Source organism: Xenopus tropicalis, chromosome 5 (genome assembly GCF_000004195.4).
Source record: "Xenopus tropicalis strain Nigerian chromosome 5, UCB_Xtro_10.0, whole genome shotgun sequence".
Classification (NCBI taxonomy): Eukaryota; Metazoa; Chordata; class Amphibia; order Anura; family Pipidae; genus Xenopus; species Xenopus tropicalis.
In genome coordinates, this window is record NC_030681.2 from 100,529,249 (window position 1) to 100,542,897 (window position 13,649).

The window sequence follows — 13,649 nt, forward strand, 5'->3', positions numbered from 1 at the left end:
CCAATCAGATTTCACCTATTGATTTTTTTTGGTTTAAATTTAAAATGCTGCCTTTCTCACACTATTTATGCCAGGGCTCCCAAACTTTGCACAGTCAGTCACTGGCTGACTACATATTCAGCTTTAGAACAAGTGGGCGGAGCCACCAACAGCCAATCCATTTCCATCCATTAGATTTAATTGGTTTATATTTAAACTGATGCCATTATTCAAATATTAATTCCAGGGTTGTTAAAGTTTCCAGAGTTAGTCACTGGGTATTTGCCGTTCAAAGTTAGAAAAAATTGGGCGGAGCCACCAACAGCCAATAACATTTCACCTATTTACTTTCAATGGTGAAGTGTAAATTGCTGTCAGTCTCAAACTTCCCTTTATAGTATTATTATTATTCTTAGCGCCCCCCATTTTCTAAACACTACTGCTCCTACAGTTTTAGGGGTACAACACCCAAACTCTCCACACGTCTTCACCCTATAGCAGAGCAGGTTGCTTGTTCTTTTCTAAGTAATCTCACCCCCCGTCTTTTTGTGGCGCCGCTCCAACCACCCCAATTTTCCCATTGACAGTCAAAATTTTTAAACTGCTGCCACAGTTACAGTTTTGAAGCTACATCCCCCCCACCTTGAATAACATAATAGTGCAGTCACCCCGAATGAAATAGAGACATTTGTTGGATGACCCCAAAGTGGGAGGGGCCAACAACAAAAAATTAACAAAATATCAAATTTCACCCATTGACACCCATCTTACAGCTTTGAGGCCACACTCCCCAAACTTGAATAACACTTGAAAATATGATGATTATTGGATGCCCAAAAGTGGGCGGAGCTGTGAACAGCCAATCAGATTTTACCTATTGACTTGGTGGAAATTCAACCTGCCGCCATTCTCACAGTAATAATGTTGGGGTCCCCAAACTTTGCAGCGTTAGGCACCAGGTAACTGCGGTTCAAGGTTAGAAAAAGTGGGTGGAGCCACCAACAGCCAATCAGATTTTACCTATTGAATTTTAATGATGCAATACAACCTGCTGCCATTTTCACCGTATTAACCTCAGGGACCCCAAACTTTTCACAGTTGGTCAATAGGGGACTGATTCCCCCCTCCAACAAAATGGTACAGTCCAACCCCCCCAATAAAATGGTACAGCCCAACCCCCCTTCCAATTAAATGGTTCGCCCAACCCCCCTCCACCAAAATGGTATGGTCCGACCCCCCCTCCAGTAAAATGGTAAGGCCCGACCCACCCCTCCAACAAAATAATACAGTCCAACCCCCCAACCAACAAAATGGTACGGTCTGACACCCCCTCCAACAATATTGTATGGCCTAACCCCCCCTCCAATAAAATGATACGGTCCGATCCCCCTCCTAATACAATGGTTAGGCCCAACCCCCCCTCCAACAAAATGGTATGGTCCGACCCCCCCTCCAATAAAATGGTACAATCCAACCCCCCCATCCGCCAAAATGGTACAGTCTGATCTTTAGTTACAGGGGCTGTCATGAAACCGAATCATTAGGTTGGGTTGAAAAACCCAACCTACTGTTTTTCAACTTCAGCTTATTCTTCTGCTTTTTCTTCTTCTTCTTAGCGCCTCCCATTTTTATTGGTTTGATGCCAGGGTGAGTGTGGAGGGGAAAGTAAAGTGAATGACAGTGAACTGATAACAGTCCGATCTTTAGTTGCAGGGGATCATGAAAATGTATCATTATCATCCCCTCATCCCCCTAAAGTGGTACAGTCTGACCCCCTTCAAACAAAATGGTACCGTCTGACCCCCCTTCCAACAAAATGGTACAGCCCGACCCCACCCCCTCCAACAAAATGGTACAGTCCGACCCCCCTCCCAAAAATGGTATGGTCCGACCCCTCTCCAATAAAATGGTACAGTCCGACCCCCCCTTCAACAAAATGGTATTTCCTGACCCCCCTCCAATAAAATGGTCCGACTCCCCCTCCAACAAAATGGTACGGTCCAAACCCCCCTCCACCAAATTGGTATGTTCTGACCTCCCCTTCAACAAAAATGGTACAGTCCGACCCCCTCCCTCCCAAATATGGTACGGTCCGACCCCCCCTTCAACAAAATAGTACATCCTGCCCCCCCCTCCAATAAAATGGTATGGCCCAACCCCCCTCCAACAAAATGGTATGGTCCAATCCCCCCAACAAAATGGTACAGTCCGACCCCCCCAACAAAATGGAACTGCCCGACCCCACCCCCTCCAACAAAATGGTACGGTCCGACCCCCCTCCAATAAAATGGTACAGGCCAACCCCCCTCCAATAAAATGAAACGGTCCTTCCCCCCTCCCACAAAATGGTACATCCTGACCCCCCCCAATAAAATGGTACGGTCCAACACCCCCCTCCAACAAAATGGTACGATCCAACCCCCCCCAACAAAATGGTACAGTCCGAACCCCCCAACAAAATGGTACTGCCCGACCCCACCCCCTCCAACAAAATGGTACGGTCCACCCCCCCCCTCCAAAAAAATGGTACGGTCTGACCCCCTCCAACAAAATGGTACAGTCTGACCCCCCTCCAACAAAATGGTACTGCCCCACCCCCTCCAACAAAATGGTACGGTCCGACCCCCCCCCCCCAAAAAAATGGTATGGTCCGACCCCCCTCCAACAAAATAGTACAGTCCGACCCCACCCCCTCCAACAAAATGGTACAGTCCGAACCCCCTTCAACAAAATGGTATGTCCTTACCCCCTCCAATAAAATGGTCCGGTCTGACCCCCCTCCAACAAAATGGTTTGGTCCGAACCCCCCTCCAACTAAATGGTACGGTCCAACTCCCCCCTCCAATAAAATGGTACAGTCCAACCCCCTGCCAACAAAATGGTACTGCCTGACCCCCCCTCCAATAAAATGGTACAGTCCGACCCCCCCCCCCGCAAAAAAATGGTACAGTCCGACCCCCCCTCCCAAAAATGGTATGGTCCGACCCCCTCCAATAAAATGGTATGGTCCGACCCCCCCTCCAATAAAATGGTACGATCCAAACCCCCCTCCACTAGAATGGTATGGTCCGACCCCTCCTCCAACAAAATGGTACAGTCCGACTCCTCCCCGCAAAAAAATGGTATGGTCCGACCCACCCCTCCAATAAAATGGTACAGTCCAACCCCTTCCCCTGTCCACAAAATTGGTACGGTCTGATCTTTAGTTACAGGGGCTGTCATGAAACCATATCATGACTTCAGCTTATTCTTCCACTTTTTCTTCTTCTTCTTAGCGCCCCCCCATTTTCTAAACGCTACTCCTCCTACTGTTTTAGGGGTACAACATCCAAACTCTCCACACTTCTTTGCCCTATAGCGGAGCAGGTTGCTTGTGCTTTCTAAGTGATCCCACCCCCTCGTCTTTTTGTGGCGCCGCTCCGAACACCCCAATTTTCCCATTGACTTTGACAGGGAAGATTTTCAAACTGCTGCCACTCTTACAGCTTTGAAGCTACAGCCCCCAAACTTGAATAACATAATAGTGGGGTCACTCCGAATGAAACAGCGAGATTTGTTGGATGACCCCAAAGTGGGAGGGGCCAACAACAGCCAATCAAATTTCATCCATTGACTTTTATGGGGAAATTGAAACTGCTGCCAACCTTACAGCTTTAAAGCTACACTCCCCAAACTTGAATCACATAGTCATGGGGTCAGCCTGAATAAAAATATGATGACAGTTGGATGCCCAAAAGTGGGCGGGGCAGTGAACAGCCAATCAGGTTTTACCTATTGACTTGGCCTGCTCCAACCTGCTGCCATTCTCAGTAATAACACCAGGTTCCCAAAACTTTGCAGAGTAAGGCACCAGGTAACTGCGGTTTTAGTTTTGAAAAAGTAGGCGGAGCCACCAACAGCCAATCATATTCGACCTTTTTACTTTCAATGCTAAAGTGGAAAATGCTCTCACAATTTTTATGCCTGAGTCACCAAACTTTGCAAAGTTGGTGACTGGGGGAGTCCAGGTCAAAAATAGAAAAAGTGGGTTGGGCCACTAACAGCCAATCAGATTTCATCCATTGAATTTTATTGGTTTAAATTTAAAATGCTGCCATTCTCACAGTATTTATGCCAGGGTGCCCACTATTTGTCACTGGGTGACTTCGACTCGAGGTTAGAAAAAGTGGGCACACCCACCAACCACAAATCACAATTTACCATTTGACTTTTATTGGTTTAACTTTAAACTGCTGCCATTCTTTAACTATTAATCCTAGAGAGTTAGTCACTGGGTAACTGCAGTTCCAGGTTAAAAAATGTGGGCGGAGCTACCAACCGCCAATCAGATGTCACTTGTTGACTTTCAGTGGGGAAATCTAAATTGCTGCTATTCAAACACTATTAAAACCAGGGTCCCCAAATTTTGCACAGTGGTTTTTACTATATAACTGTGGTCCAAGGTTAGAAAAAGTGGGCGGAGCCAACAACAGATCAGATTTCATTCAGTGACTTCACGTTTTTCAACCCAACATGAAGTTTGTTCTCAAACTTCCCTTTCTAGTTCTTAATATTAACTTTTATAATCACTACACAATAAATTCTACAATACCTATTAGAAACTATACAAAGATGAGAATGGCCCAGCATTCGGCAGATAACACAACATTTCTGTATCTGTGAAAACATGCAATATTTAGTGAGTAGTCTTACTAGAAGTTACTAGACCTATTGCATCCTCTGAACTTTGGGAATAGGATATTTTCCATAAACATATATTGAAATTGCTTATCAGTCAGTGCCCCACAGGGCCCCTAAATTTCCTAGCCACCCAGCAGTTGCAGGGTCTGCTTCCTCTGTATTTGCACTCTTGCTATGTTTTCATGGAACTGTGTTTGGATTTGCTGCTTCACCAGAAATAGTAGGAGGCAGGCACTTAAACCAGTGGAGTCTTGTAAAAGCAATAACTGACCTTCAGTCTGGGCCTTCTATTAGACCAAACAGGCACTCTTCTCAAGTTTCACCTAAAATGTTCTTCAGGCTGGGCCACCTTGCCAAGGCCTGGGAGCCACTGCTTCAGTGGCAAGCAAGAAAAAACATATTTTGCTATTTTTAGTGGGGGAACTCAGCAGCTCTGCTTCAGCAAGCAGCTGCAGTCGGAGGGTACTTAGGACCATATTTAATAAGTAAAATAAGCTTGCCAAACTGTCAGTTTTTCTTTTAAATTTTATTTAGTCATTTTTATTATTGAAAACAAGTAGAAAATACAAACAAATGCAACATAATGCACCAGCATTAGCCAGAGATGCAACACAGGCCCCAAAGAGAACTAGGTGCATCATAGGCCCATCTCTCTTCTGTTCTGGCTCAGTCCCTATTCTGTCCTGCCCCTACTGTGCTCTCTGTTCCACACCTTTGGATAGAAATTGAAGAACTTCGGTTGAGGGGTTATATGCATTTGTCATGTAAGTTAGGGTTCGGGTGCAAATAAATGACTGCGGTAGGCAGGCCATGCCAACCAGGTTGCTTGGAGTGCCTGGCCGGCTTGGCCCGACACTGCTTGACATCAAACTATTCAGAAGACCACTTCCATTCATATTGTGTATCCACCACATAGGATTGGGATTTAAAATAGGACGGACTGGCATTTTAAATAGGCCCTGGCATTTAGGTATGCAAAGGCCCAAACAACCCCCCACCAGGCCCAATACATAGTGACTGTCTACTATGGCATCCTCCAACAGCCCCTGTGGAATTTGTCATAATCCATGGATAGTTAGACTTGTAATTTAGTTACAGTATAGATATAGTCATCATCCCCCTAACTGATCCTTGTACCTCTGGCTCACTCTGATTGCTAAGTGTGACCCTAGGTCCTGTGTAAACTACAGAAGCTAGGGGCTGAGATTTATCTCTGTCAATGAATAAAGAAGTGTAAACAAACTTCCTGGGACTAAGGGATTAGAGCTGAGTTGTGTAAAGATGCCATATCATGCAGTAAAAACCCTGATGGGCCCTGTGTAGACCCAGAGCATTTACTGGTTAATGTTATTGTGCTGTTCATATCTGCTATTAAAGGGGCAATGTATATATATATATATATATAAAAAATGCCAGTTTTAAACAAATAAAAAATAAAGTGCCTACCACTTTTTCTTACATACTTATAGGCCAGAATATAAATAGCCCCCCTGGTATCACTCTTACTTTCCCCAGAGACTGCGTGAGTCCCAGGACCCACAGAAAGCAAAAGTTAGTGCATGGGGAGTGCCAGGGGTGTCCCAGTGCAAAGGGGTCCACATGTCTCTGTTATGCCATTGAGCAAGTGGTGACAATCAAAGCAGCCCTGCTACATCTGGCTGCTCTAGCCCCAATTCACATTCTGGAAGGAGCTATTTAGGCCCATGGATCCAAGCACTTAAATTAGGCAACTTCTACAATCATAATGCCTTTAGGAGTATTTCCACTATACAACAAATGTATAGCCTCCCCAGTAACCAACTTTATACCTACTTGTGCATTTGTCAATCCAATCACTTTATAACAACAAACCTCCCCACACAATTTGAACAATGATGTCTGAAAAGCCCCACAAAAAAGATAGGGACTGCTATGGTGTATAACCTTATAATGCTAAACTATGTCAAAACAGACTAAACCGCACTGGAACTCTAGAAACCTGACCTACAAATAACCATCGATTTGATGGGTACCAATCCCAGACTGGGATACAAAACAGACCCTGGCATTTCATGTGCACAGAGGCCCAAACATCCCCCCAAAATCCCAACAAATAGTGACTGTCTCTGCTGGTGATGCCAAAAAGAGAAAGGAACTTTCTTCCATATTGGTGGTCTTGTTCAGTGGCATGATTGTTTTGGAAAAGGTACAAAAACGTATAAAATCTGTTACTGCCCAACTGGCACTAGCACTGTTGGGAATTTTTACACTGCACATGGATAAAAGGCATAAACGTGTGATTCTATAAACATTATTTGTATCCACTGGAGGAGATACAAACAAAAAACACATCCACCTCTCTGAGCAAGTCTTTGCAGCCTCAGCATAGCATCAGTGACAACAAATAAACTCTCCTAAAAGAACTTCATTGTATACGAAATACCTGGGATTAAAGGAACAGTAACATCAAGAAATTAAAATGTAATTACAATATAATATACGGTTGCCCTGCACTGGTACAACTGGTGTGTTTTCCTCAGAAAGACTACTATAAACAAAGCTTTTGTGTAGTCATGGGGGCAGCTATTCATGCTGGAAAAAAGGGCACATGTTACTTAGCAGATAACAGACAAAACACCATTATATTTTACAGAGCTAAACTGTTATCTGCTAAGTAACCTATGCCTTTTTTCTTCTTTTTTCCAGTTTGAATGTCTTCGCCATGGCTACACAGCAGCTTATTTATCATTTAGGGCCGTGACACGAGGAGATTAGTCGCACCGCAATGTCATCCCACCGCCTAGAATGTAAATCGCCGGTGGGATGGCATACGCGGTGCAGCAATTTGCCGAACTTTCCTCTCAAGGCAACTTCAGCAAATCGCAGCACTGCGTATGCCATCCCACTGACGATTTACATTTTTGCCGGTGGGATGGCAATCCGGGGAGATTAGTCGCCCGCGACAAAACTCCCTGTTCGCGGGCGACTAATCTCCCCGGATTTCTCATCCGTGTGCCAGAGCCCTAAAGGTGACCATACATGTAACAATTACAATCTTTTGTTCGACCATTGGTCGCAGGAAACATCATTCATACCCTCCACTGACATTTAGGGCTAAATCGACAGATATGGAGGTATAAACAATAGGAATTCTACCCCTATCTGACAATTTATCCCTAAACACAGCTTAGGTATCAATAAGACGATCGATATCCAAAGCTTTTGCAATATCAGTCATCTTGTCAACCCCCCATACAGGCACCGAACTGACTGGTTATTGCCTATAATTTGTTTGTTGATTGTAAGCTCTCTTGTAGATTGTAAGCTCTTTTGGGCAGGGCCCTCTTTACCTCTTGTATCGGTTACTGATTGCTTTATATGTTACTCTGTATGTCCAATGTATGTAACCCACATATTGTACAGCGCTGTGGAATATGTTGGCGCTTTATAAATAAATGTTAATGTAATGTAATGTAATGTTGAGATTGTTCCAGATCATTAGAGGCTGTTTGCAGCTATGAGCAGGGACATTTTAATAAATGGTATACAGGGCATATGCCCAGGGCAGGGTCAGACTTGGCCACTGATCTCCCTATCACAATGCGCTGAAGGTCAACCTTATGTACACACGATCAGAAGAGGGGGTTGGGCAGGCAGTGGAGGCCCCATGGAGTGTGTGGGAGCTGTGGCGGAAGCCCCTGATGGGTTGTGGGGGCCCCTGGTGTTGCTGGTCCAAGTCTAACCCTGACCCAGGGTGTACCAGGATAGGGGGGCCACCATCAGATCCACCAGAAATGAAAGACCCTTCAACCAACTGGAAGAGTTGTACTGTGCACATGGGATGTTGCCCCAAGTAAATCTGCACTGCCACAGGTAACAAGGAATGCCTAGTTTCCCTCTCACCGGCAGTAATCATGTTTGGGAAGGAAAACAGAAACATTTTATTGCTGAAGGCAGTGCAGATTTACCAGGACAGGAGTGACAAAACCCTCATAGTAACCTTCTATAGGGGGCAAGAGCATAAAAGATCAAAATTCTTTGTGACCAACATAGGGCCCTTGTACGAATGTCACTGGCGTTTTCTGATCCACTAGGCAGAACCCAGTAGCACATTTTCTTTCTTAGTACCACAGAAATGAGCAAGCAGCCCGCCCCCTGCACACATTGCTTAATTGGGCATTTCAAAGCAAATCGACCAAGGGCAAAAGTCAAGCTCCCTGAATAAATATGGATTTTCTGTATCTCTGCTCGTGACTATCTTGTGACCGTCCTGCCCTGGGCCCTCTCATAAGGATTCATTTAACCTCTGTTCATCCTATTCATTAAGTTTGTCTGTAATAAAGTAGAGGCAGACGTGGCTTCTATTATATTATGTGTTGAAGCGGGGGGCGGGCCTTTCCCGGTGAGTGGGCGGGGCATCTGTAGGGGCGTTAGAGGGATATCCTATGGAATGCTGAGGGTAGAGGGCTGGGGATGTGCTAGTAGGATCGTGTGTATCTGTCGGACAGAAGGGGCTGCCTGCTCCTGTAGAACGGGTAGTGATGTTGGGGTTCCTATGAGTTGATGGTTGAGGTATGGCCCGGGACAGCACGGAGAGCAGATTCAGGCAGGCGCTGGAGGAGTTGGGCGGCCCACAGAACGTACTGCTTATAGGAGAGCTGTGGGACAGGGCGCAGAGCAGGGATCTTTTGGAGAGCTTCTTGCAGACTGTTTTCCCTGGTGAAAAAAAGGAAGGAGTCGGAAACCCAAACTCAAAGGACCCACACGATACTCATAGGGGCTCCCAGGAGCCAGACAGCAATGGCAGCCGAGAGCAGCCAGCTGAGAGTACGGGGCCAAAGGAAGCAAAGACAAAACCCCATTGCAATAACCATCAGTCCTCTCCGGACCGGGCTCTGCGCTTCCCCCTGGTGTTCTTTCTGTGCCGTGCGGAGTCTCTTCGGCTGCGGGAGTCGCGGCGGCAGCTCCGAGAGATCTTTAAGGACCTGCGGGAGAGAACACGTGGGGGAGCGGCGGTGATTGGGGTAATAGTGCCGCCCGGGAGAGCCATTGCGAGCGGAGAAGAGCAGAGTGATGGTTATGGCGAGGCCAACTCTGGGGGTCCCGCTCCGGACTCTGTCCGCCAGGATGTGGCGTGTCTCCTGTCCCTGCTGCAGTCCGTGTTCCCCCCGGGCAGTCAGGGTGGGTGGGAGGTTCGAGCGGCCGCATTCACCCAAGGACAGGACGAGACCCGGAAGGATGTTCAGAACGTAGCGTGTGAGGCGCTGGCTGCAGCAGGTACCCGCATACCCTGTGCCCTATAGTTACACCCTGCCAGCCTGTGTTTGTATAGCGCAACTTCTGCGCTTCCCCTGCAGCCATAGCAGCACCATAGCAACGACTCAATGGGACACGTCCGAGCCGGAATTTTCCCAGGAAACATTTTCTCTGGTTTAGCCTAGCTTTAGTTTGCTCTCTACAGACAATGTTGCATATGTGCCAGTTACTTGTCATGCCATTGCCCTGCCAATGGTTTGGTGCCAGTGTAAATCTGGTCATGCACAGGTAATCTTACTGACCCATGGGGCCACAACCCCCCTAAAGAGCAATACAACCAATATCAGAAAAGTCTAGTTAGTCCTAAACCAATTTAAAATGAAGGAAAATATTTGTTTAATCCAGAAAGAAATCATCTAATATAATAATTCACAAACTGCTTTACTCCAGTTTTAGATCTATAACATCACCTAGAGCTGGGCGGTATGACTTAAAAATTATATCACGGTATTTTTCAAAATTATATCGGTGTCACGGTATTTGACGGTATTTTTTTTTCCATGCATGATTAGGTGTTAACCCCATTTCCTAATAAATTAGAGAATAATTACTGCAGTATTGAAAATCAGAGTCAGGCAAGCGAAGGCAACAGAAAGTCGTAAGGTAAATCAGGCAGGCTTAGTTTCCCAGGCAAGGCCGCAGACAACATAGCACAGGAGGAGGCGTTTGATAGCTTTAAATACCCCCCACGCATGCGCAGAACTGGCGCCGTCAGCGAGTCGTGGACGTGCACGCTTTGACATGTACATGCGCTTTGACGCACGCGCGCAACGACCCGCGGACAACGGGGCGTGCGAGACCGGGCCGCACGGGTGAGTACCCTGACACCCCGGTATTGCGGTATCTGAAAAATGAATATAGTTTTAAAAAAAAAAAACATCGGTATTCGGTATTAAACGGTATATCGCCCAGCCCTAACATCACCATATGTATATATATGTGTGTGTGTGTAATATATATAATGTGTTTATTCTCTCTCTCTCTCTCTCTCTCTCTCTCTCTCTCTCTCTCTCTCTCTCTCTCTCTCTCTCTCTCTCTCTCTCTCTCTCTCTCTCTCTCTCTCTCTCTCTCTCTCTCTATATCTATATATATATATCTATATATATATATATATATATATATATATATATATATAATTAAATTTTTTTTTTTTTTTAAATGAAAAAGGCAACATAAAATGATTTGCTCAGGAGGTGCAAGGGACACTTGTTAGTTTGAAGCAAGATTTGCAAATTGAACCCCAAATTTTGTTTTTATCAGAGAAGTTCCAGCGCAGGGTAAATTAGAAATTAGTCAGTCAGTTGTCTGAAAAATTGTCACCCACCTGGTGATGCATATGTTTCTTTTTCTTTTAAAAAGCAGACATATTCTTAAAGGGGGATTATAATAAAATCAAAAGGTTGAGACTGAAAAGATTATGTAAAATAAGGCATTTTCTCAAGGTAAAACAATTAAGATCAGGAGTGGAAATGGAAAACTAATGTATTATCTTTGAAATGGTGCAAGATTAGAAAAAACAACATTTAGGAAGAAGCCTTATTTTACACAAACTTTTCAGTCTATACCTTGTGATTTTATGATAGATCCCCTTTTAGAATGAATCCTCATTCACTTATATGGCAGTTGCCTAAAAGAGCAAGTGCTCTTGTTTGTTAAGTTATTGTCATGTGGAAATGTGTCAGTGAGCTCTTCTGTGGCAGTGCCATGACTACCTGTGCACCATTGCTAAAGCAGGGCTGTCAACTGGAGGTCCTTCTGATTATTATTAGATATTTGCCAATTAAATAGCATTTTCCCATTTCAGATGTGAATAAAAGTCAGAGGCTGCAAACAAAGTTCCAGTGTCTTCCCTGGATAAGGAGCAAGAAAAAAAGGAACCCAGTGGAGAAAGGTAGAATAATCCTGACTGGGGAATAATATTGTTATTTACACTAATCAATTACATTAACAGTGTGTATTTAAATATAGGCAACATTGAAGATGGTACAGCCCTAAATGTCATCAGATATCCAAATGGTGAATGTACTGAAAATTCAACTGACACCTAGGACCTAAGAAGATATCCTGCCCGAATGATACAGTGCTCCTCCAGGAAAGGCCAGCAAGTTCTGACACCTACTAACTGTTGGTACTTTTATGATGGTCATAGTACTTCTAAAAATATCCACTGGCATTGATAGTCTTCTAAGAGAAGAGGTGGCCATGCTTGTTCTGTGTGTAATAAGTTGACTACTGCATAATGCTCTCATTTTAGAGGGCAAAGGCTTTGTGAACCTCATATTAGATTAGGTACAAGACTAAAAAACCTGGTCTAATATAATTGTATTGTACCATCACCTGTTATGGCAGTGTGCTAGTACATATTTGTGTCTGCTTTGTGCTAATTCCTAAACCATTCGAAAGGAAACCCTTTAAAGGAAAAAAATGCAGATACATTGAGGTCATTCTACCATGTATATGGGCAAATGCTTGTAATGCAGCATCAGACTGGCCCAGTGGGCAACCGGTAGCAAACCCGTTAGGCTTCAATCATTGTGGGCCTTGCCACTTCACTTGGCCTGCAGGGAGATCCTATTGCGTTGGCCACAGGCAGTGGCAAGGAAGCTAGTGCAACTCTGAGGTGTGTGTGGGGGAGAGTGATGTGACTTGGAGGTACGAGTTGGGGACCAGGGTGCAGAGGGGGGATTGATGTTGGTGTCAGGGGCCTCCTTGGCTGGGATGGAAGGCTTTTGAGCTGGCAGTCCCAGTGGGCACCAGACACCCCAGTCCGAGACTGGTCTTATGTTGCAGTGTACAAATTAGTGAAAAAACTTCCCATGGCAAAGAACGTTAAGGCCTAAGGCTAATGGCACACAGTGTTTTAAGTACTGCTGTGCTCTGGTAATGGGTTGATTTTACACCTATTTACGTAAAGCTGCAGCCAAAACACCCCTTGTGCCATGGGCCTAGTAACTTGAATTACACACTACTTTAACCTTTAAAGTACTGTAAACTGTAAAATTAATGGAGCTGGCACAGTTGTGCTTTTATAATGGCAACATAGATTTTACTATTTGTCATGCTGAGGGTTAAGCAACAACAATAGCACTGATTTTGTGTTTACAGTATATATCAGTTCTCTCTGTGTCATCTGAATTATTCCAAAATGAGTTTCTCAAGGCAGTTGGCCATAGGAGCTGTACACCCAATGGACTTTTTTTCTCTCTTTGAATGTATGTGTGGTATTTGTTGGTTAAATAACATTCTCTATAAAACATTTACTACATGACTAGGCACACATTTTTGCATCACATCAAAATAAACTATACTGAGACAAGATGCTTCATGTAGAGATTTTTATTACATACATCATAAATATTGCTTATATGATGTCTTCTATTAGTCCATATGGTAGAGCAAGTTCGATTATGTCTCAGGTGATCAGTCTGTAGCCTAGAATAAATTACTAAAATAATTTGTTTTAAATATTTTTTTTACAATCTCATGTATTTTTACTTTTATCATCTTTGGCCTGATTACAGATGCAGACGTTTATCCTATTTGTCCCTTTTAGACATGCAAATCCACAAGTGAGAAACGGATATAAGCAAGGTGTCTGTTATTTGCACTAGCAATGTGCTCGGGGCAGCATTAACATGGCTAGGACCCCTGAGGTGGCACTGGTTCTATCCACTCCTTAGTGTAGGAAGTAGCTG

At 44.5% G+C, this 13,649-nt stretch overlaps 1 protein-coding gene across 1 annotated transcript; it reads left to right on the forward strand.

Annotated features, from left to right (window-relative positions):
- The first annotated feature begins 9,084 nt into the window (after nt 1–9,084).
- On the forward strand, nt 9,085–13,408 carry c2orf72 (chromosome 2 open reading frame 72). Its single transcript, XM_002937351.5, has 3 exons — nt 9,085–9,915; nt 11,759–11,845; nt 11,923–13,408. The coding sequence occupies exons 1-3, from the start codon at nt 9,213–9,215 to the stop codon at nt 12,000–12,002; spliced, it is 870 nt and encodes a 289-aa protein (XP_002937397.3). The 5' UTR covers nt 9,085–9,212; the 3' UTR covers nt 12,003–13,408.
- Nucleotides 13,409–13,649: the final 241 nt, after the last annotated feature.